The sequence below is a fragment of the Cryptomeria japonica genome, chromosome 6 (genome assembly GCF_030272615.1).
Source record: "Cryptomeria japonica chromosome 6, Sugi_1.0, whole genome shotgun sequence".
Lineage (NCBI taxonomy): Eukaryota > Viridiplantae > Streptophyta > Pinopsida > Cupressales > Cupressaceae > Cryptomeria > Cryptomeria japonica.
The window spans coordinates 337,907,163-337,928,367 of record NC_081410.1 but is presented as its reverse complement, the minus strand read 5'-3'; the positions used below and the strand labels follow the sequence as shown (position 1 = coordinate 337,928,367).

Genomic DNA, 21,205 nt, shown 5'->3' with positions numbered 1-21,205 from the left:
AAATAAAATCATGAATGTGCAATAGAGAGGATATTCCGATATTTGCAAGGAATAACAGAATATGGTTTATGGTATTCCAAAAATGATGATTTCATTCTATGTGCATATACTGACTTAGATTGGGTAGGTGATATTGATGACAGGAAGAGCACTTATGGTGAAGATTTCTTTCTTGGAAAGAAACCGGTTTCATGGATAAGAAAAAAATAGTCATGCATTTCTTTATCTACTGCAGAAGCTAAGTATGTTGTAGTAGCAACTAATTGCAGTCAAGTCTTGTGGATGAAACAAATGTTGAAGGATATTAGGGTAAATTGTAGTGAACCAGTAGTTATCCACTATGATAACTCTGCAGCTATTGACATGTCTAAGAATCTGGTATTTCACTCTAAGACTAAACATATTTCAATAAAGTATAACTTTCTGAAGGACAAGGTTGAAGCAAAGGAAGTCAAATTGGTTTATGTGAACACTAAAGAATAGATTACAGACATATTCACTAAACTGTTGTCTAAGGAATTATCTGAATATTTGAGAGACAGGTTAGGGGTTTCTACCCCTCCGGTAGAAACTTGATTGATGCAGTTTGTCATCAGTCTGGCATGTATTATCAGAGACACTATTCATTTTGGCATTGATGAGTAGTGCTACTACTCAAGGGGAGTAGTCAGCTTTGAGATTTAGAGGTTTATATCATTTCTTTGATATTTTTGTCAGATTTTGGCATTAATGTCAAAGGGGGAGTGATAGTAATGTGAAAAAATCAGTCAGAACCTTACAGAGATATCATTCACAGGGGGAGAGCTATTGATTGATTGGTTGTCTTCCATAGGGGGAGACTTGTTTGGCATCTCTTGGCACTTAGATTTTTTTCACATCTAGTGTTGCCATCAATGCCAAAGGGGGAGATTGTTGGAATTATGGATGAATTGATTATGTGTTGCATTGATGTTTTGTGATTAATGTCGACACCAACTGATATGGATGGTTACTGGCAGACAAGTTTTGGTTACTGGTAGAAGATCTAGTGTTACTGGCAGAAGAGATTATCTGTTGACACTTTCGGCATGTTTGGATCAGTGAAGTATATTGGATTTCATGTGGTATATACTCCATGAGTATGTTTTGGTCAGTTGGTATTTTCTTGGTAATTGGATGTTATCATACACTCTGGTAAGCCCTTACCGACACTGGTTTAAGGCTTTATCGGCAGAGCTTTCATTGAGGAATTGTGACAAGATGCATAATTGGTGTTGGTGCAGCTTCTTCATGGATTTCAAGATGTTGAAGATGTTCTTTGATCATGCTTCAATTGCTTGAAGACATTGCTTTGGTGTGGTGGACCCAGAATAGGTCCGGTACCTATCTAGGTTATGGACCGGTATCATGCTAGCATGTACTCTACACATTACCTAGATGATTCGAGATGTTTTATGGATTTGTTATTATTGTTTTGGTCTTAAGCCGACATGGCATATCATTGTAATAAAGAATTATGTAATGATCTTATTGTAATATATTTAGGTGAGTGACCTAATTGGTTTAGACCTTAGGGTTTGTATAAATAAGAGGTAGAAACTCTTTGTAAAGAATCATGGTTATTGGAAAGGTCATGGTCAAGGAATGTAATATGTGAATATTGTAATATCATTCAGGCAGAGGAGTTGATCGATCATTGGTGATCAAATTGGATTCAAAAGAGGATTTAGTCCTCTGGCATTGAGCTTAACCAAGACTGTAATCAAGCATGGTAGATGTTATTTCCAGCAATTCACTCTATTGGATTGTTGTCCATTTATCTTGAGAAGGTTGTAGCCTCTTTGTAGTCAGTGAGACTCTTTTGTAATGAGCAATATGCTTTAGGTAGTGTGCCTTCCTACAAGAGTAGACCCCTCTTGTAACACATACTTTCTATAGAAGTATCATCTGACTGTGAGTAGGCTTCCCACCGTGGTTTTTCCCTTTCCAGGTTTTCCATGTACAAATCATGGTGTTATGTGGTATGGTTTCTTTGCATTGATTATCTGGTTAATTGTTAAGTTGTATTGTTTACCGGTATCTTTCCATACCGATTCTTTACCGGTACTTGATTTGTTTAAGGTTGTATTGTGGATTAAAAGTTATAATCTATTAACAACTGATTCACCCCCCCCCCCTTCAGTTGTTCATTGGTTATCCTAAAAGTTTCTTGACTTGTGGATCCTTCCTCTATGATAGATATTTCGTTCAAGGCTTGGATGAGAGACAAAGGCAATATTGTTGGCCATTTGGTAGAATTGATTATGTGTTGCATTGATGTTTTTTCATTGATGTCAGCACTACCTGTTTGGATGCTTTACCGAACCCCTTTGGTCCCTGTAGGTTGAGTAGTTTTTGATTAACTTGGATCTGGTATGATCCGGTTAACTTCAGTATAATCTGATGATGGGATTGACCTATTCATGATACTTATACTCATATATGGTCAGTTGGTTTCAGTCAGGTGATTGGATGCTATCTTGCTTGCTAAGAAGATTGGTTTCTGGTTCTGGCGAGGGTTTCACCAGCAGAGCTTTTTGGTGGAGATCTTTGATGCATTGCATAATTGGTTTTGCTGCATCTTTTGATGGAGTTTCAAGATGTTGTTGATGATCATGTTCGAGACTTGGCATTTGGAGATCATTGTTGAAGTGTGTGGACCTATACTTGGTCTCGGTTGATCTAGGTTATGGACCAACATTAATGTAACGTGTGGATAGGATCTATTGTTGTATTTTCAAGATGTCTTATGTGTTGGATATTATTTTTTTGGTCTAAGGCCGACATGGTTTGTAATTATGTAATTTGTTTATTGTCTGGTGGTCGACCTGATTTTTTATGGTCGAGGGTTTGTATAAATAAGATGTAAGATCTCATTGTAGATCATCATGGTTATTGTAAGAGGTCATGGTCAAGGAATATAATGTGCAAATAAAGTAATATCATTCAGGCAGAGGAGTTGGTCGATCATTGGAGATCGAATTGGGTTTGTGTAATAGGATTTAGTCCTCCGGTATTGAGCTTAACCGGAACTGTACTCAAGCATAGGAGATGTTATCTTTCGCAGTTCAACACTTCTTTGGATTGTAGTCTGGATTTATATGTAATCAGTGAGGCTCCTTTTGTGATGAGAAGTGTGCTCTAGGCTATTGGCCTTCCTGCAAGTGCAGGCCCCTTCATTTTAATTCACATACTTACTGTAGAAGTATTATCTGACTGTGGGTAGGCTTCCCATCGTGGTTTTTCCCTTTACCGAGTTTTCCACATACAAATCTTGGTGTTGTGTGCATGGCTTTTATTATGTGATTATTGTTTATGCTTAATTGAATTAACTATTATTCTAGTATTATTGTTTTGGGTTTCGGTATTAAAGTTTTAAATTGTTAATGCTTCTGGTAATCTGTGACAACTGATTCACACCCCCCCTCCTCTCAGTTGTCTCCCAGTTATTTGAACTGTCTTACAATTGGTATCAGAGCTTTGGTCCTCTCTGCAAAAAGCTTAACCACTTGAGAAATATCCTATGGCGACTAACAGTTCAAGTTCATCCAGTTCTTATGGAGCTATCTTTCGAAGGGATATATCGAGGCTTGAAGGAACAAATCACATAGTATGGAAGATTCGGATGGAGACTCATCTGAGATGTCTTGGCAAGGAGATTTGTGAGATCACATAGAATGGTGTCGCGCCCTTTAATCCAAGATCTAGTAATCCTCCTTCGGCTAACCTAGACAAGGAGCTTGAGAATGATTGTAGAGCAAGAGAAGCCATCTTGTGTGCACTTTTTGATCAGCAAATCATGGGATTAACAGACAAATCATCTGGAAAGGCTATATGAGCTAAGTTGTAGACTCTTAATGAAGGTGACCCTACAGTGAAGATTGTTAAACTTGATGGTTACTAGGTGAGATATGGGAACCTGAAGATGGAAGAAGATGAAAAGATTACTGCATTCATGGAAAGGGTAAATGAGATTGTTATGGGAATTCAATGTTGTGGTGGAACTCTGAGTGAAGATGAAATTGTTTCTAAAGTCCTGAGAGCCCTACCAACGACTTACAAAATGAAGGATACTGCTATTAATGAGTTGAGAACAATGGCTAATACATTTGTCAATAGAGATACTTTGGTTGGGAAACTATCTGCTTTTGATCTTGAGGAATTTGGACCTTCTAGAGTTGTGAAGATTGAACCTGCTTTTCATGCATCTACATCTACAACCAGTAAGCAAGACTAGAAAGCTTTATATGAAAAAGAACTAGAAGATATGAAGAGAGAAGATGATTATTTTGAACAACTTGGAGCACTATTTGCTAGAAGAGTACCGAAAGGACTGGTAGGAAGTATGTATAAAGGAAAAGCACCTTTTAAATGTTTTGCATGTAATAAGATTGGTCATTTTGCATCTAGATGTCCTAAAAGGAATTCAAGATTTGAAGAAAGAGTTAAAAGATCATTTAAGCCTAACCCTGGATATCAGAACAAGTATAGATTCAAGAAAAATAGAGACAAATCATGCTACATAACATATGAGGAAGGCATTACTGATTCAAATGATGAACCCACAGAAGATTCTGCTAGTGGATCTAGCAATGGGAAGGAATGGGTATTCTTGGCTATCAAGGAAGATGATTTGGCACTGGAAGAAAATGTACCTGAGGAGAAGGCACTTGCTCCTAAAATTGAGGACAAGGATGAATGGGTAATTGACAATGGTTGTTCACATCATATGACTGGAGATAAAGTGAAGTTTCCATCTTTGCAAGAATTTGATGGTGGACTAGTTAGACTCGGAGATGACAAGGCATGTATGATCAAAGGAAAAGGAACTATATCATCGGATGGTAAGAACAATATTGACAATGTTAATTATGTTGAAGGTTTGAAGAATAATCTTTTGAGTGTAGGACAATTGGTAGATAAGGGATTTCAACTATAGTTCAAGGATGGAAAATGCAAAATCATTAACAGATTTGGCTTGGAGATTGCAATCGGTACACAGACAAAAGGTAATATATTTCATTTGAACTCTGGTGAGAAGACATGTTTTATTACACAGATTGATGAGAGTTGTCTATGGCATAAAAGGATGTGTCATGTGAATTTTGATTTCATTATGAAGATCAATTCAACTAAGGTTGTTAGAGATATACCTAAGATTATGAAGCCCTATAATCCGGTATGTAAAGAATGTCAAATGGGTAAACATGTCAGAACCTCTTTTAGGAGAATACAAGATAAATCAAATGATGTTCTTGATCTTCTTCATACTGATTTGTGTGGCCTTGCTAGAGTTAAAAGTTTTCATGGTGATAGATATTTCATGCTAATCATTGATGATTATTCTAGAATGATGTGGGCTACTTTTTTGAGAGAAAAATTTGAAGCACTTGAAAAGTTTAAGATCTTTAAGGCTAAAGTGGAAACTGAGACAGGATTGAAGATTAAATGTTTGAGATCAGATCATAGTGGAGAATTCACATCCGATGAGTTTAATAACTTTTGTGATAAGTATGGTATTAGAAGACAATTTTCTGCTCCCCGAACACCTCAGAAGAATGGAGTTGTGGAAAGGAAAAATAGAACTATCTTGGATGTTGCTAGAACAATGATGATGGAAGCTAATCTACCTCATATCTACTAGAGAGAAGCAGTTAGTACGGTGGTTTACACATTCAATAGAGTACATATCAAAGGAGAAACCGGTAAGACACCTTATGAATTAAGGTTGGAAATACACCTATAGTTAAGTATTTTAGAATTTTTGGTAGCAAATGTTATAGCAGGAGAGATGATACTATTAGGAAATTTGATCCTAGATTTGATGAAGGCATATTTCTTGGTTATTCTAATGAAAGCAAAGCATATAGATGTTATAACAAGAGATTGCAGAGAATTGTGGAGAGTGCTAATGTCAAAGTAGATGAGTTGAGAAAAAGTCAAATCAGAATTTATGAGAAGGAACCGGTAGTGGAAATGATTATATCTGAACCAGTAGCACCTTTGCCAGAATAGAGAGTTGAACCAGTTACTCCGCCAACATCAGAGAATTCTACAGTAACTGAAGAACAGGGAAGAGGAACAGAGAGTCAGAAGACTCCTAGGTATGTGAGATTGAATCATTCTAAAGATCAAATCATTAGGGATAAAACCAATAAAGTGATGACAAGAAGAAGACTGGCAACTAATGAGGTATGTTTAATTTCACAAGTTGAACCGGTATCAGTATTTGAGGCATGTAAAGATGAATTTTGGTTGAAAGCTATGGAAGAAGAATTAGATCAGATTGAGAAAAATAACACATGGACTTTGGTTCCCCAGCCTAAAAATAAAAATATTATTGGAACTAAATGGGTTTTTAGGAATAAATTGAATGAGGATGGTCAAGTTATAAGGAATAAGGATAGATTGATTTGTAAAGGATATTCTCAAAAGGAAGGAATTGATTATGGAGAGACTTTTGCACTGGTAGCTAGGATTGAAGCTGTAAGATTATTTCTTGCCTATGTTGCTTATAAAAACTACAAGGTTTATCAGATGAATGTTAAATGTGCATTTTTGAATGGGGATCTTGATGAGGAAGTTTATATTGAGCAACCTGATGCTTTTTCACTATCAGATGATACTGATATGGTTTGCAGTTTAAGGAAAGCTTTATATGGATTGAAACAAGCACCTAAAGCTTGGTATGCAAGGTTGGACAAATATCTTTTGAAGCTTGGTTTTACTAAGGGTAGTGCTGACAGTAATTTATATTATAAAATCACTGATGATGATATACTGATTGTTGAAGTATTTGTTGATGACATTATTTTTGGAGGTGAAGATAAGTTATGCATAGAATTTTCTAAAAATATGGAGAAAGAATTTGAGATGTCTATGATTGGTGAGATGAAATTTTTCTTAGGTTTGCAGATTACTCAGACTGACAAAGGCATTTTTATCTGTCAAACTAAATATGCTAAGGAATAGTTGAAGAAATTTGGTATGGGAGATTCTAAACCGGTAAATACTCCTATGGTTACAAGTGAGAAATTGACAAGAAAATATGTTTTTGCATCGGTAAATCGTACAAGATACAAATCTATGATTGGGGGTCTATTTTATTTGACACAGACTAGGCCTGACATTATGAATGTTGTTTGTATTGTTTCAATATTTCAGAGTGATCCTAGAGAAAATCATGAGATGGTGGTGAAAAAGATTTTTAGATACTTGCAAGGTACATCAGAATATGGCTTATGGTACCCTAAGGATGATAACTTTACTTTATGTGCATATACAGATGTTGATTGGGCTGAAGATGTTGATGACCGGAAAAGTACTTTCGATGGAGCTTTCTTTCTTGGAAAGAAGTTGGTTTCATGGATCAGCAAGAAACAATCATGTACTTCTCTATCTAGTGTTGAAGTTGAGCATGTTGCTGCTGCTACCAACTGTACACAAGTTTTATGGATGAAGCAAAAGTTGAAGGATATAAAGGTGGATTGTAATGCACCGGTAGTTATTCATTGTGATAACTCTGTTGCTATTGATATATCAAAGAATCTGGTATTTCATTCTAAGACAAAGCACATATCTATCAAGTATAACTTTTTGAAGGAAAAGGTGGAAGCAAATGAAGTTAGACTGGTTTATGTGAACACTAAAGAACAAATTGCAGATATTTTCACTAAACCTTTATCCAAGGAAGCATTTGAGTACCCAAGAGACAAATTGGGAGTTTTTGCCCCTCCGACGGAGACTTGATTGATGCGGTTTGGCATTAGTTTGGCATGCATTATCTAGAGATACTATTCATTCAGGCACTGATGTGGGATGCTACTGCTCAGGGGGAATAGTTAGCTTTGAGATTTAGAGGCTTTGATATTTCTGTTAGATTTCTGGGATTGATGTCAAAGAGGGAGAGATAGTGATGTGAAAAAGATAAAGAAAGTGAAAAAGAATAGAAAGGGGGAGTGATATTGATAAGAAAAAAAAATTTAGATATTGATATTCGGAGCTACATGTAGGTAATTGTTGGCTGTCTTCCACAAGGGGAGACTTGTTTGGCATTTCTTGGTACTTAGATGTTTTTCACATCTAGTGTTGCCATCAATTCCAAACGGGGAGATTGTTGGCCATTTGGTGGAATTGATTATGTGTCGCATTGATGTTGTCATTGATGTCAACACTAGCCATTTGGATGCTTTACCGGCACCCTTCTGGTCCCAGTAGGTTGAGTGGTTTCTGGTTAACTTGGATCTGGTATGATCTGATAGGCTCCGGTATAGTCTGGTGATGGAATTGGCTTGTTCATGACACTAATACTCATATTTGGTCAGTTGGTTTTGGTTTGGTGATTGGATTCTATCTTGCTTGCTTAGAAGCTTGGTTTCTGGTTCCTACAAGGGTTTCATCGATAGAATTTTTGGTGGAGATCTTTGATGAATTGCATAAGTGGTGTTGGTGTAGCTTTTGATGGAGTTTCAGGATGTTGTTGGTGATCATGTTCAAGACTTGGTGGTTGAAGATCATTGTTGAAGTGTGTGGACCTATACTTGGTCCCGATTTATCTAGGTTATGGACCAGCTTTAATGTAACGTGTGGATAGGACCTATTGATGCATTTTTGGGATGTCTTATGTGTTGATATTACTTGTTTGGTCTAAGGCCAACATGGTTTGTAATTATGTAATTAGTTTATTGTCTGGTGGCTGACCTGATTGTTTATGGTCGAGGGTTTGTATATATAGATGCAAGATCTCATTGTAGATCATCATGGTTAATGTAAGAGGTCATGGTCAAGGAATGTAATGTGCAAATAATGTAATATCATTCAGGCAGAGGAGTTGCTCGATCATTGGAGATTGAATTGGGTTTATATAAGAGGATTTAGTCCTCCAGTATTGAGCTTAACCGGAAGTGTACTCAGGTATAGGAGATGCTATCTTTTGTAGTTCAACGCTTCTCCGGATTGTTGTCTGGATTTATATGCAGTCAGTGAGACTCCTTTTGTGATGAGCAGTGTGCTCTAGGTTGTTGGCCTTCCTGCAAGTGCAGGCCCCTTCATTGTAATTCACATACTTACTGTAGAAGTATTATCTGACTGTGGGTAGGCTTCCCACCGTGGTTTTTCCCTTTACTGAGTTTTCCAGGTACAAATTTTGGCGTTGTGTGGATGGCTTTTATTCTGTGATTATTGTTTATACTTAATTGGTTTAACTGCTATTTCGGTATTATTGTCTTGGGTTCCGGTATTAAAGTCTAATTGTTGAATGTTTTTGTAATCTATGACAATTGATTCACCCCCCCCCCCTCCCCCCTCCTCTCAGTTGTCTTTTGGTTATCTGAACTATCTAACATATTCCTCCTCGGCATCCCAGACCTGGACTTCTTCCTACCACGCCTCCTATATATGTTGCAATTCCTCCTCTTACATCTTATAAAGATCAAAGAAAGCACCCAACATCCCATATTTCTTAGCCTAATGAGGTTTCTTTTTTTCGTCCTACAAAGGAAGAAAAGAAGGCTATGTTGTTTATCCCCAACCTTCCCAAGCTTCAAGTCATAACAAGAGAAATTGTAGTGCCAAAGAACATCGACGAATATGTTGTGCCAAGGCTCGAGAGCTTGCTTCCCAAAGTGTTTCCTTTCCTAAGCCATTGAATGTTAACTTGGTCTCATTTTCCCAACCTTCACCTAATCCTAGGGAGGAGATTAATCTTAATCAACTACATCAAAAATTAAAATTATCCATGCAAAATGAGTGTTCTTCTTCATCTCCTTTGCACATTAGATTTCATGTTGTGATTAATTTGGATGATGATGTTGATGATAATAATTTGGATATTAATGATTTTGATGTATGAGGTTATTAAGATTAATTATGAGTTATCTTCGAGATTTGCAAAAGCTTTAATCCTATTACTGGTGATAAACATAGTGATTCATCATTAGAGCATGGTCCTTGTTTGAAACTTGTGATAGCTCAATCTATTATGCTTGTTGTGGCTCCTCTTACAACTTGTCCACCATCTATAAATGATGTTAAGAAAGAATGGGAGGTGGATGTTTTGCTTGATTAGCTTCACTTGTGAGTTGTGGATTCTTTTGTGTGTTTTCGTGCACATGATGTGGTCCCTCATAATGTGATGCTTGATGTGTCTTTGTGATATGTTAAGATCTCTTTGGATTTGTTGTTCCATTGGCACAAGGAAACAAAGGAACCAAACTTGTTGTGACATTCATCTATTTGTATCTCAATTCTTCTATGGCATATTCATGTTATATCTTAAATGTTCTTTTGTTGTAGAATGTGTTTTAGTGTTGTCTATTTGGGGATGATGCAAGGCATTGAGATCTCTCATTTTGGTCTCTTCCATGTTGACCCAAAAAGACTTTTGTTGTTCATCTTACATGCTCTTCTTCCAATGTGCTCATAGTTCCACTACCTTTGGGGGATAAAGTCAATTCATTTCAATCATACTTGATATACATGATTTAGTTGATGCGCATACTGACCCTAGTTAGTGGATTGCTTATGTGCTCTCTCTTTGTGTTTTGTGAACCATTGTCTTTGATTTGCCTATTTTTGGGGGCATTTCAGTATTGTGACGTGGTTGTCTTTTAGATGCATGTATGCTACCTTAAGGTAATTTCTCACGATAAGGTGTACGTACATAATTGCTTTAACATAGGGGCATACACTCTACTCTTTGTTACACTTTGGGCACACACCACCAAGGTTTGGTTTGTACACTTTGATCACTCATAATAACATGTTTGGTGCACACTACAACACTCGATTTGCAGTTGATATTTGTTCAGATTATTTAGCAAGCCATGTTTTTGCTTTTTAATCTTTCTTTGAGCCAACATGACTCATAGTAAGAAGATCCTTACTAGACCAAGAAGTCGTGTCTTTTATCTCTTTCTTCTCTTTCTCCATGTGTTTCTTCTTTTACCTTGATATTAGATTGATGAGATCCTAGGTCCCTAGAGGCTTCGTGTTTCTTATCTCTTTAATATCTTGATGAAAGACTTTTGATGCTACTTTGTACTTTATCGAGAGTATAAGTGTAAGTTCATATTCCCGCTAAAGTGGGGGCTAAATGTAGCGGCGTAAATTGTATCCTTATATAATTTCATACTTGGGCCTGACTTTGGTGTTTCTACCCTCTATGCCTTGATTATGCCTAATTTTTCTCACACCAATGTCAAATTTGTGATCTCCATTCTCTACTTGGACTTATGGACCATGATTCAACCTTGATGGATTGGACTAGGGTGCTAGGCGCCATGGTCTAGACCAAAAGGGCTCATTTTTTAACCCTCTAATAGTCACAAAAGGTAGAGCAAGAAATTATTTCCAATGTCAACCTTTTTTGTAATTTTCAACACATTTCATGAGGATAGGTATAAAATAAATTATATCCCCTCATTTGAAACATCTCTCAATCATCTCTCATCAAATAAATTCACTCCACAATTTAAATTCAAGTGAGCAAGAAATCAAGTATCATTAGAGCAATGAAGGAGAGGTCTAGTATTAAGATTTCAAGCATTCAAGATGGAATCCATGATCAAGTTCATATGAAAACATCCATGAATTTCTACATGACAACATCCTTTTTATGAAGGATTCAAGGCAATGGAGAATCATAAATAAGGTATAACATTTCAATTCAACATTCATTTGTAGATCTTGCCTCAACCCCACAAGGGTAAGCTTTATTTTATATTCTATTCATCATAGTGTTAATTAAAAAAGGGAAAGTATACAAATCATGAAAGTACAGAGATAAATTGAACCGAATTTTGAAGAACTAGAAAATCCTGGACAGTGGCAATCGACGAATAGTGTCTAATACTTTTCCTACAAAATTTCAGGAGGAGATTTTGAGTGACATCCTAATCTTGAAACTATTTCCAATATCTAAATTTTACACCTTTAGGACTAGGTCATGTAGCCCCATAGTCTGGCCTTTCCAAGCTCAAATTTCAAACACGGGTTCCTCTCTAATTCCCATTTCTAGATTCGTGCCTTGTGTCTACATATCTATTCTAAAACTCTTTGTTTATGTTGATTATTGTCGGTGTTTCATCATTAGCCCTAGTTTTCTCATTTTCAAATTAAATCAATTCTTCTAAAAGGTGAGTGAGATCCATTTGTTCCTAGATCCTTCCAATAGGTTTGAAGTTGAGCCTATTGGATCTTATTCACCTTAATGCTATGTGTTGAGAATGGATTTGATTCCTAGTTTGAATGTTTAAGCTAGTGAACTCCATTTCCACACCATACACATAGTATGTAATAAATACCCAATAGAGTACATCACCACATAAACATCCATACATTCATAACTATAGTCACTGAAATTAAACCTCAAAAAAAACATGTAGCTCAATGCATCAAAACATCATATTAAACATGATAGCATTAAATTAATGCATAATTATTAATGCACATACTCATTAACTAAAACATAATAGTAAATTCGTTGTGTCAGCATCTCATACACATCAAGAATGTCACTACAACAATATGCATCAAGCCCTCACAAGGAGCCTGACACAATGCCTTCATGCATCTCAATGCAGATAATTCCAATAACCAATTCATGTTTGAGGAATCCTCATCTTGAACACATGGGGGATCCAAACACACCAAGAAAAGCAAGAACATGAGCAACCATGAACATAATGAAGCGAAAAAAACATTGGCAATCACCCAAAATCAGTAATCACAACCAATGCCTATGCATCCCTAGATACATATTCAAAATAATACCAAGGTCTACGCATCTCCAAGCTACAAACGAGAAGGACACTCAACAACCAATGTATACAAATGTTTAGGCTTGACCCATTGTCTATGAGAACAAGCTTTATTTTGTGTTTAGGAATGAGAACTCTTTGCAAGGATGAGAAAAATGTAAGAAGATAAAACAACCTCTCTAAAATTGAATGAGGGGTATTTATAGTTGAAGAAGCAACACCGATGGTTGAAATGATTGAGAAGAAGGTTGAAAAGTTGATTTAGAGACCACAAAAGACTAATTGTGAGTCAAGGAGAGAGTGAAATTAGTTAGGAGTGGAAAGAACTCTCAGTCAAAAACAAAAATAAAAACAAACTAGCTAGAATTGAAAGAAATCATTTTTGCCAAAAGATAATAGGGTTGCCCCTTTTGGAGAATAGTGTCACCAATTTTGCCCAAGTAAGTTGCCCAAGTGACCCTACAACTTAATAACAGGTTACCCAAGTGGTCCTTTGCTTGAGGATCTATAAAAGGATTTTGAATGCGTGTGAAATCTTGGAAATCAGTTTATGGTTGAACAAGATGGTCAAGGAGCTAAATAGTTTAGATATCATGCCATCAAGCTTGAAACTACTAACAAAAGATTTAATTCATAGTTTCATGGGTCATGTGCTAAATTGTCAGATCAACGTGTGATTGTTAGCCAATGCACCTCTAGGTACTTATAGGTTCATGATGTATAGACACAATGTATGGCCAAAATTCTAGTCCTTGGTACTATTATATGGGGCTTTAGCATTAGTGAATAGATGATAATAAATTGTGATGGCATCAATGGTTGGAATTGATTGAGATTTATGTATAATAACATCACAATGGGGTCTTCTACAAGAAGTTTGAATGGGCTTTTTTATTAGGTTTATTTTGCTACGATGTTATACTTTTAGGTGGAATGCTACAACACAAGTTAACTATACTTTAGTTTAGACCACCCCTAATGTTTAGGTTAGTTATTGACCTAACTATAGTATAGTTGGACTCAACTCAAGGGCCAACCACCACTCTTGAAACTTAATGAGATAGAAGTGTTATATTCCTCATCAAGGAACGATTGGCTTAACCCAAGTGGAGGGACAAAAGATTGTATCAAAAAAAGGGCAACCACTCATTGCTCTATTGGTTTGCCTTTGACCCCTAACCCACTAAATCCAATTAGGCGAGCTTACTCAAATGACTAGCCATAATACAATAGATTAGAACATTGGCTAGCCTTGGGAAGGCAACTCCTTTAACTTAAAGAGTACTTCTCATCATCTAATGAGAGACAAGAATACTAACCAATATATGGCTTGAGAATTACCTAATGGCCCCTATCGGCATTGCAATAATTGCACTAAAAACTAGGGGAGAGGACCCAGTAATTGAGCACCCTAACTTAGCGCTTTTCAAAATCCTACATGGAAATTTCAAATCACTCCCAATTTTTTACAGTAGCTTATTTGGCAAGTCCCCTGCTTATAACTAGCGTTTTAGGGTCACATCGTCAAATGTGATGTCACATCTTAATGCTTTTTGCCAAGGTGTCAAAAACAGGCCAAAAAAAGGTGAGAGCAATAGTCATGCATAAGGGGGTCCCATACTTGTGCAGTTGATGTCGTATCACATGATTGATTGCTTTTTACAACTAAGGGTACATTTCATTCAATTATGAGTATTAATGTCACAACTATTGGTACAATGTTGTCAAAAAAATTGGACATTAAATCAATAAGTATGCGATATTAAATCAACAACTGCTATCACAACAATTGGAACATGCTCAACTACTGGATCCTTTCCCCTAATTAGTAAAAGCTATTACCAATTCCATTTAGCCCCTCTGAGTGAAGTAATCTCCCCCTTTCTCTCCTTCGATCCAAAAGAAAGAACTAAGTTTACCTACACAACAACTTGACAATGGAACTGACTTTCCAATCAAAGAGCAAGGAACCAAAACAACCAACCGAAGAACAAAAAGATTCAAACTCTACCTATAGAGATAATAGGATGTTGGGCCAGTCCTCTCAAAAACTTAAGTGTAAATAGGTAGAGGAGATGAAGTTTGTTTCACTCCTTCGAGGCACAGATACTTGCACCCTAACCAAGTTGCATTTATAAAAATACAAGAAAAGGGTGACAACTCAGCTTTGAAAAGCTGCAACTCGATATAAATGCCAGTGACACAACCACATTCCAATGAGGACAAGGATAACTCAACCTAACTAAACAAGTCATCTTTCAAAAAGTGCAAATGTAAATGTCAGGAACACAATCGCAACTCAACCTAATTAAACAAACCAGTTAAATAAGCTGCTTTGGTCTATAAAACATATAATGCATACCTACAACAAAAAAGCAATAATATTGGATAAACAGACTCTAAATGATGCTGACTTTGAATATTGAAATATGCTGAGGTATGTCGAGAGACTTAAAGTATGAAGTTTAGCTTTGGATCTTTGTATACAAGTTGCCCTTGCGGAGTGAAGTTCAATGAAAGAATTAAAAAAAAAACACATGTTGAAATGCTTTGATAGCAAAAAATATATAAGGGTAAATGCATACATCACTTTGGCATGCAGTAACCAGACAAAATGGCATGTTAACTTTGTGATATATTGGACCAAATTAATGATATCAGATTTCTACAATCTATAATTTATTATGATTCTGTTGTTTTTGGATTAGACTGAAAGTTTCTGTATCTAAGTTTCAGATCATTCTGTGATCCATCATTAGGTTAAAAGGAGAACCAGAGAACTCTGTGATCCATCATTAGGATAATAAAGAGGCTCTTTATTATCCTAATGATGGATCACAGAGTTCTCGGGTGCCTCTTTATTATCCTAATGATGGATCACAGAATTCTCGGGTTCTCCTTTTAACCTTATTATTAGGATGATAGAGTTAAAGGAGAACTATGTGATCCATCATTAAGATAATAACAGAGCTAAAGGACAACTCTCTGATCCATCATTAGGATCTTAATGATGGATTACAGTGTTCTCAAGTTCTCCTTTAACTCGATTGCTAGGATGATAGAAAGTTAAAGAAGAACTATGTGATCCATCATTAAGATAATAATAAAACCAAAAGAAAACTCTGTGATCCATCATTAAAATGAAGAGAGCCTCTCTCACTAAGTAAACATTGATACAAAAACTCAGTCTAATCCAGAAACCTCAGAACAAAGCTCATCAGCTGGTTTAATGCAAATTAATTAAATTTCAGAAATTGATGCAATGTCTAGCCGTGAGTTTAACATTCTGGAGAACTATTTTAGATTTTAAAACTAAATAATAGCGTGGCAGATCTGGAATAACTTGTATAAAAGAGACCACATTCTTATCTCACAGAGAATATGTAAAATCGAATTTAGGCCTTTTATCAATCAAAATGTATACAGTTTTTCTTGGGTTGCAAAGATGGATCGGAGATCCCTCAAGGAGAAATTATGAAACAGGTCAGCATTGGACGCATTATACTACATACAACAAATGAGCTCAGAAATACAACTTTATGCTTCCGTAGAGACCTTATATGAGTATCACGATTCTGAACTGGTCCATATGAGTATCACGATTCTGGACTGGTCCCTTTACAAATTTGTCACCACTCAAAGTCGTACCGATCCATATCAAAGTGACCAGGGAACATCTTCATTAAAAAACAATTCCTAACTGCCTTTGAATGCATGCTTTCTGACGCGTTTTCCGGTCAAGGTATACAACTCAAATAGATGGAGATTACATTGCATGGCATTGATCTGTTAAGTAGGACCTCCAACTTTGTCCAGCAACTCTGATACATGCTTCATTGATGGCCTCCTCTCAGGAGATCCCTGAACACAACTCAAAGCAATTTTCAACACGCCTAAAATTTCATCTTCCCTGTGCAATTCTTCTACTAAGCTAGGGTCCAGAACATCTGGAAGAGGTTTCTTCTCCTCAATGCAAACTTGCACCCACCTTACCAAATCCATCTCAGAAGAAGCAACCTGAACGGTAGGAGACTTACCAGAAAGCAGTTCTAAAAGAATGACTCCAAAGGAATACACATCCCATTTTTGTGTGGGTTTTAAGATTTTAGGAGCTTCCGGTGCCTGATATGAAGAGCCAGGGCTCATTAATATGCCTTGGGCCGCCAAGCCAACTAGTGGAACACTGCCAGATTGCATCTCCAGTGCCCACTTGCTCTCTGGGTGTCCTACTCCGCCCATCACATAGCGTCTGGTTGACAGAGCTCCTGAAATACTTGCAATGCGACCCAAACCAAAATCTGCCACATATGGTTCCATGTTTAAGCCCAAAAGAACATTGGTGGGCTTCACATCTCCATGGAGATATTTCTTAGGGCTACACTCATGGATATAAGTCAAACCTTTAGCAACACCTTTTGCAATTTTCAGACGGGCAGCCCATAATAGAGGTGAAGTAACAGCACTTTTACCTGTTTCGACGCATAGTATCATCCTTATATTAGAATTGATAGCATATGTACATATTACCATGCAATAAAACACAAGAACTGCTCTACATTAAACAGGACAGTCAATAACATATGTATTTAGTTGAAATGAAGAAACAATAATGTGTAAGATGTGCAAAATTTATCAGTAGCATACAGTTCGGTACAAATTCAATGAAAACATGAGTAAATTTTTATTTCACATTTGCAATTAGGATGAGGAAAATAGTACATTACCGTGCAATGCATTGGCTAGGGTGCCATTTGGAATGTAATCATAGATGAGTAGTTTTTCCTCTACAGACCAGTAGTACGCTCTAAGAGTAACTATGTTGGGGTGGCGAACCCGTCCTATAGCTTCCACTTCTACTTGAAAATCTTTGAATCTCTGAGAACCTCCTTCCCCGAGCCTCCTCACAGCCAATGTGAGCCCATCTTCCAATACAACCTTGTATAAAATACCCACACTACTCTTGCCCAACACGAATGCAGAGGCCCTCAGAAGCTCATCCAGATCATAACCAACCTGGCCATCCAATGCGACAAGGTCTAGTTGTTCCACATTCTCTGAGTAGGCTTCAGAGCCCTCCCTTCTCCTAAGGCAAAGGCAACCTAATCTTCTTCCTCCACTGGACGATTCTTCCTTTGCAGATTCCTTGTCTTGGCATGAAGTGGCTCTCCAGTAGCAGAAGAGAAAAATTAAACTTATCAAAGCTAAACCTAAAACATCCCCAATCACAATGGCCAGAATTGCACCTTTGCTCAGGGTTTTGCTTTTGGTGACTGTTCTCATTGACGGAGTTATGTGTGGTGGGGTTAAATTAGGTAGATTAGGAATGCCAGTAGACGTTGGAGGTGATGATGGGCATGCTTTTCTCAGTGGGAGCCCACACAGACCAGGGTTTCCAACAAATGCTGTTGGGCCCTGATTAGCAAGGGCTCCATTCTCAGGAATCGCTCCACTCAACCTATTGTAAGTGAGATCTATGCTTACCTTTTCAGGGAGGTTACCAAGACTTGAAGGAACCGAGCCTGAGAGGAAGTTGTTGGAAAGCTTTAAAGTGCCTTGAAGATGGGATAGGTTACCAAGATCGGGAGGAACGGATCCGTTCAGGAGATTGTAAGATAAATCCAACTGTTGGAGAAAAGTGAGACTGTTACCAAATCCTCCAGGAATGGTTCCAGTGAAATTGTTGTTGTTCAATAGCAGCTTCCTCAATCTGTTGCAGTTGTTGATTGAGGAAGGGATAGCCCCCACAAATGAATTTTGCGATAAGTCAAGGACTTCAAGATACCCGAGTTTCTCTACTTGTTGGGGTAATGGACCACTGAGAAAATTCCCATTTAGAATCAAAGTCTGCAAGCTTACCAATTGAAAAAGCTCCAGCGGCAAGCTCCCATTGAAGCCATTGTGCCTGAGATTGAGACGGCGGAGGAAAAGAAGAGATCCCAGAACAGATGGGATGATGCCCACAAGATGCCTCTTGGGAATATTCACCGCCACAACACGACCTTCCTTATTGCCCCCAATCTGGCTGCAAGTCACCCCAGACCATGAACAGGGGCTCTCATCAGAAGCATTCCAGTTGCCTAACGCATTTTCTGGGTCTTCCACTATGGCGGTCTTGAATGCAATCAATGCAACGCCGTCCTTGTTTATACTCATCACATTCTCAAATATCATGTGTAAGATAATAACCCACACGAACAATCTTCCTATGAATCCGCACGCCATTCCTTACTGTCTGTATACTCTCTCTATCCCAATATTAGAACAACACCTGCAAAACAACACAACCCACAAAAACGCTGGAACCATGAGTAAAAAAATGGGGTTTGATTTCTAAAACGCAACATCATTATAAGCTATACATAAAACAGGCAAACAGAAGACTACAAACGCCTCCATCATGAAACAAAGGTGAATACAGGGCCAATGCATGCCTGAAGAATCTTATTAAAAGTGGAAATCACAGGCTTCCTACCCACTGTCAGTAAACAGGCCATTCCTCAATCTCCAAGTAGAATGAGTCTTTCACGGCCGCAAGCCATTCCGTTACCTAAGCTTTCTTAACTATATCTCTAACAGTAGAGCAACTTTCTGTAATCACTATGAATACACTAGATTCAACTTGTTCTACACATGTACCAGATTCTCGATGATAACATAAATACAAACCTGAATTTGAAGGCGCTGTCAAACTTAGATCGGGTGATCAAGATCATGGGATGCTGAGGCAGATCTAACAACGGTTGTCCATCACTTATTCTCTGCTGTCAATTTTAGTGTGTGCTAGCCGTTTGCAACTCACTTTATGTGCAGTATTTTGTTTTTTAATACATTCAGTCTTTGTCCATTCTACCCCAAGAATAAAACGTAAACCTATTTTCAGTTGAGGGGCCAAAAAGGTTAGGCCTTGGCTATAGCCTATGGATGTTTCTTTTTTTTTTATACATTCACGCTATTCCCATTCAATTCAATGCTGTCCAGTTACAGCCACGCTCTTCACATGTGTACAAAGTTCAACCCAAAGACCAATATGTACATATACACACTGTTTATATTCTTTTTAGGCAACGCCACACTTGGAAACGACAAAGGGAGAGAAGAAGTACACCTATCACCGAAGAGTCCAGAGAAGGGAAGAAGGCAGCATGACATTAAAAAATGGTGGGAGTGGCGACATCTGACACAAACCACAGGCACGGTCATCATTACTCTGTAGCTTTGTTTTTTCCAAGTCTTCACGAGCAACACCCAAAGCTACCTACCAACCCTACTATCTAGAGAAGCGTATATACAACCTAATGTTCTTAACTGGTATAGAACCATGCTGTTGTGCTCCTTAGAATTGATAAATGAGTTGCTCACATTCTAAATCAAAATTGCAGTATTGTAATGGAGCTCCTTATAATTGTGAAATGAATTTTCACATTCTAAATCAAATTGCAGTATTGTAATGGTGGAAATGAGATATTCATATCTTTTTAATTACAGGGGAAGAGTACTGGTCTAATAACTGTTTACTTTTTGTAAATCTAATTTTAAAAAATAACTAAAAGTCTATAAATAAATTACACATGTACCAATAACCATTCATTTTTTAGCATTTTTTAACCATAAGTGGTCCATTTGTGCACCTTTGTTGGTACCCATAGCATACAATTACTCAGACATTTGTGCATAAGTATTAGCGATTTTAAGTGCATGGTTATTAGGGCCTCTTTAAGCATGTTTTGGGCAACACTTTGAAATGAATAATTTTTTATCCTTGCACGCATAACAGATCCCTCAACTTGCATCATTACTACCCAAAAGCCAAAACAATAGCTATAAGTAGTTAAGTCGCATGTGGTGACAACCAAAAGAAATAGTCAAAATCTGATGTATTGTTTAGAATATGTGGGTGTGCAAATTTAGTTATAACAGCTACTGGTATGCTTCCCCTAGTAGTTGGTGAGAAGATCTTGTGGGGAAGCGTATTAGTAGTGTTATAGCTAACTTTGTCCACCTACAGATCTTAAACAATACATCTAATTTGAACAAAAAAAATTCCATATCTTTGTATGTGACTTAACTGCTTATAGCTATTGTTTTGGCTTCTGGGTAGTAACTACCCACGTTGTGGGATGTGTTATGCATGCAAGGGTAAAAAAAATACACATTTCAAAGTGTCGTCCGATAATGGATCCCGGTGATGTTGCTATTTACACTTGTCGCACTTTTCCTCTTTAAGGGGGTGCTCTGGTGTTTGGTGGGCAGGGTGGAAGAGGTAGGTGCAGACGTCCATTACAGCGGATCAATCGGGAGGGTCGGTGGACACCCCCTCCCCTTAGCGTGTTAAAAATTAACACTAATGGTTCATCTTGAGGGAACCCTGGGCATGCTGGCATTGGTGGAGTTGGGCAGGACAGTTCTGGTGATGTTCAGTTTATTTTTTC

The 21,205-nt window shown here is 37.4% G+C and overlaps 1 protein-coding gene across 3 annotated transcripts; it reads right to left on the bottom strand.

The window, feature by feature from the left end:
- Positions 1 to 16,160: 16,160 nt before the first annotated feature.
- Positions 16,161 to 19,995, bottom strand: LOC131044278 (receptor protein kinase-like protein ZAR1). 3 transcript variants are annotated; one of them, XM_057977571.2, is made up of 3 exons: positions 19,443 to 19,995; positions 17,501 to 19,044; positions 16,161 to 17,245 (listed from the first exon to the last, which is right to left on the bottom strand). In XM_057977571.2, exons 2-3 carry the CDS (start codon positions 18,996 to 18,998, stop codon positions 16,566 to 16,568), a joined length of 2,178 nt encoding a protein of 725 aa, XP_057833554.1. In that variant the 5' UTR covers positions 18,999 to 19,044; positions 19,443 to 19,995; the 3' UTR covers positions 16,161 to 16,565. The 3 variants fall into 3 exon arrangements, with proteins under 3 accessions (XP_057833554.1, XP_057833562.1, XP_057833570.1); XM_057977579.2 differs by lacking the exon at positions 19,443 to 19,995 and adding an exon at positions 19,208 to 19,429; XM_057977587.2 differs by lacking the exon at positions 19,443 to 19,995 and adding an exon at positions 19,249 to 19,429.
- Positions 19,996 to 21,205: the final 1,210 nt, after the last annotated feature.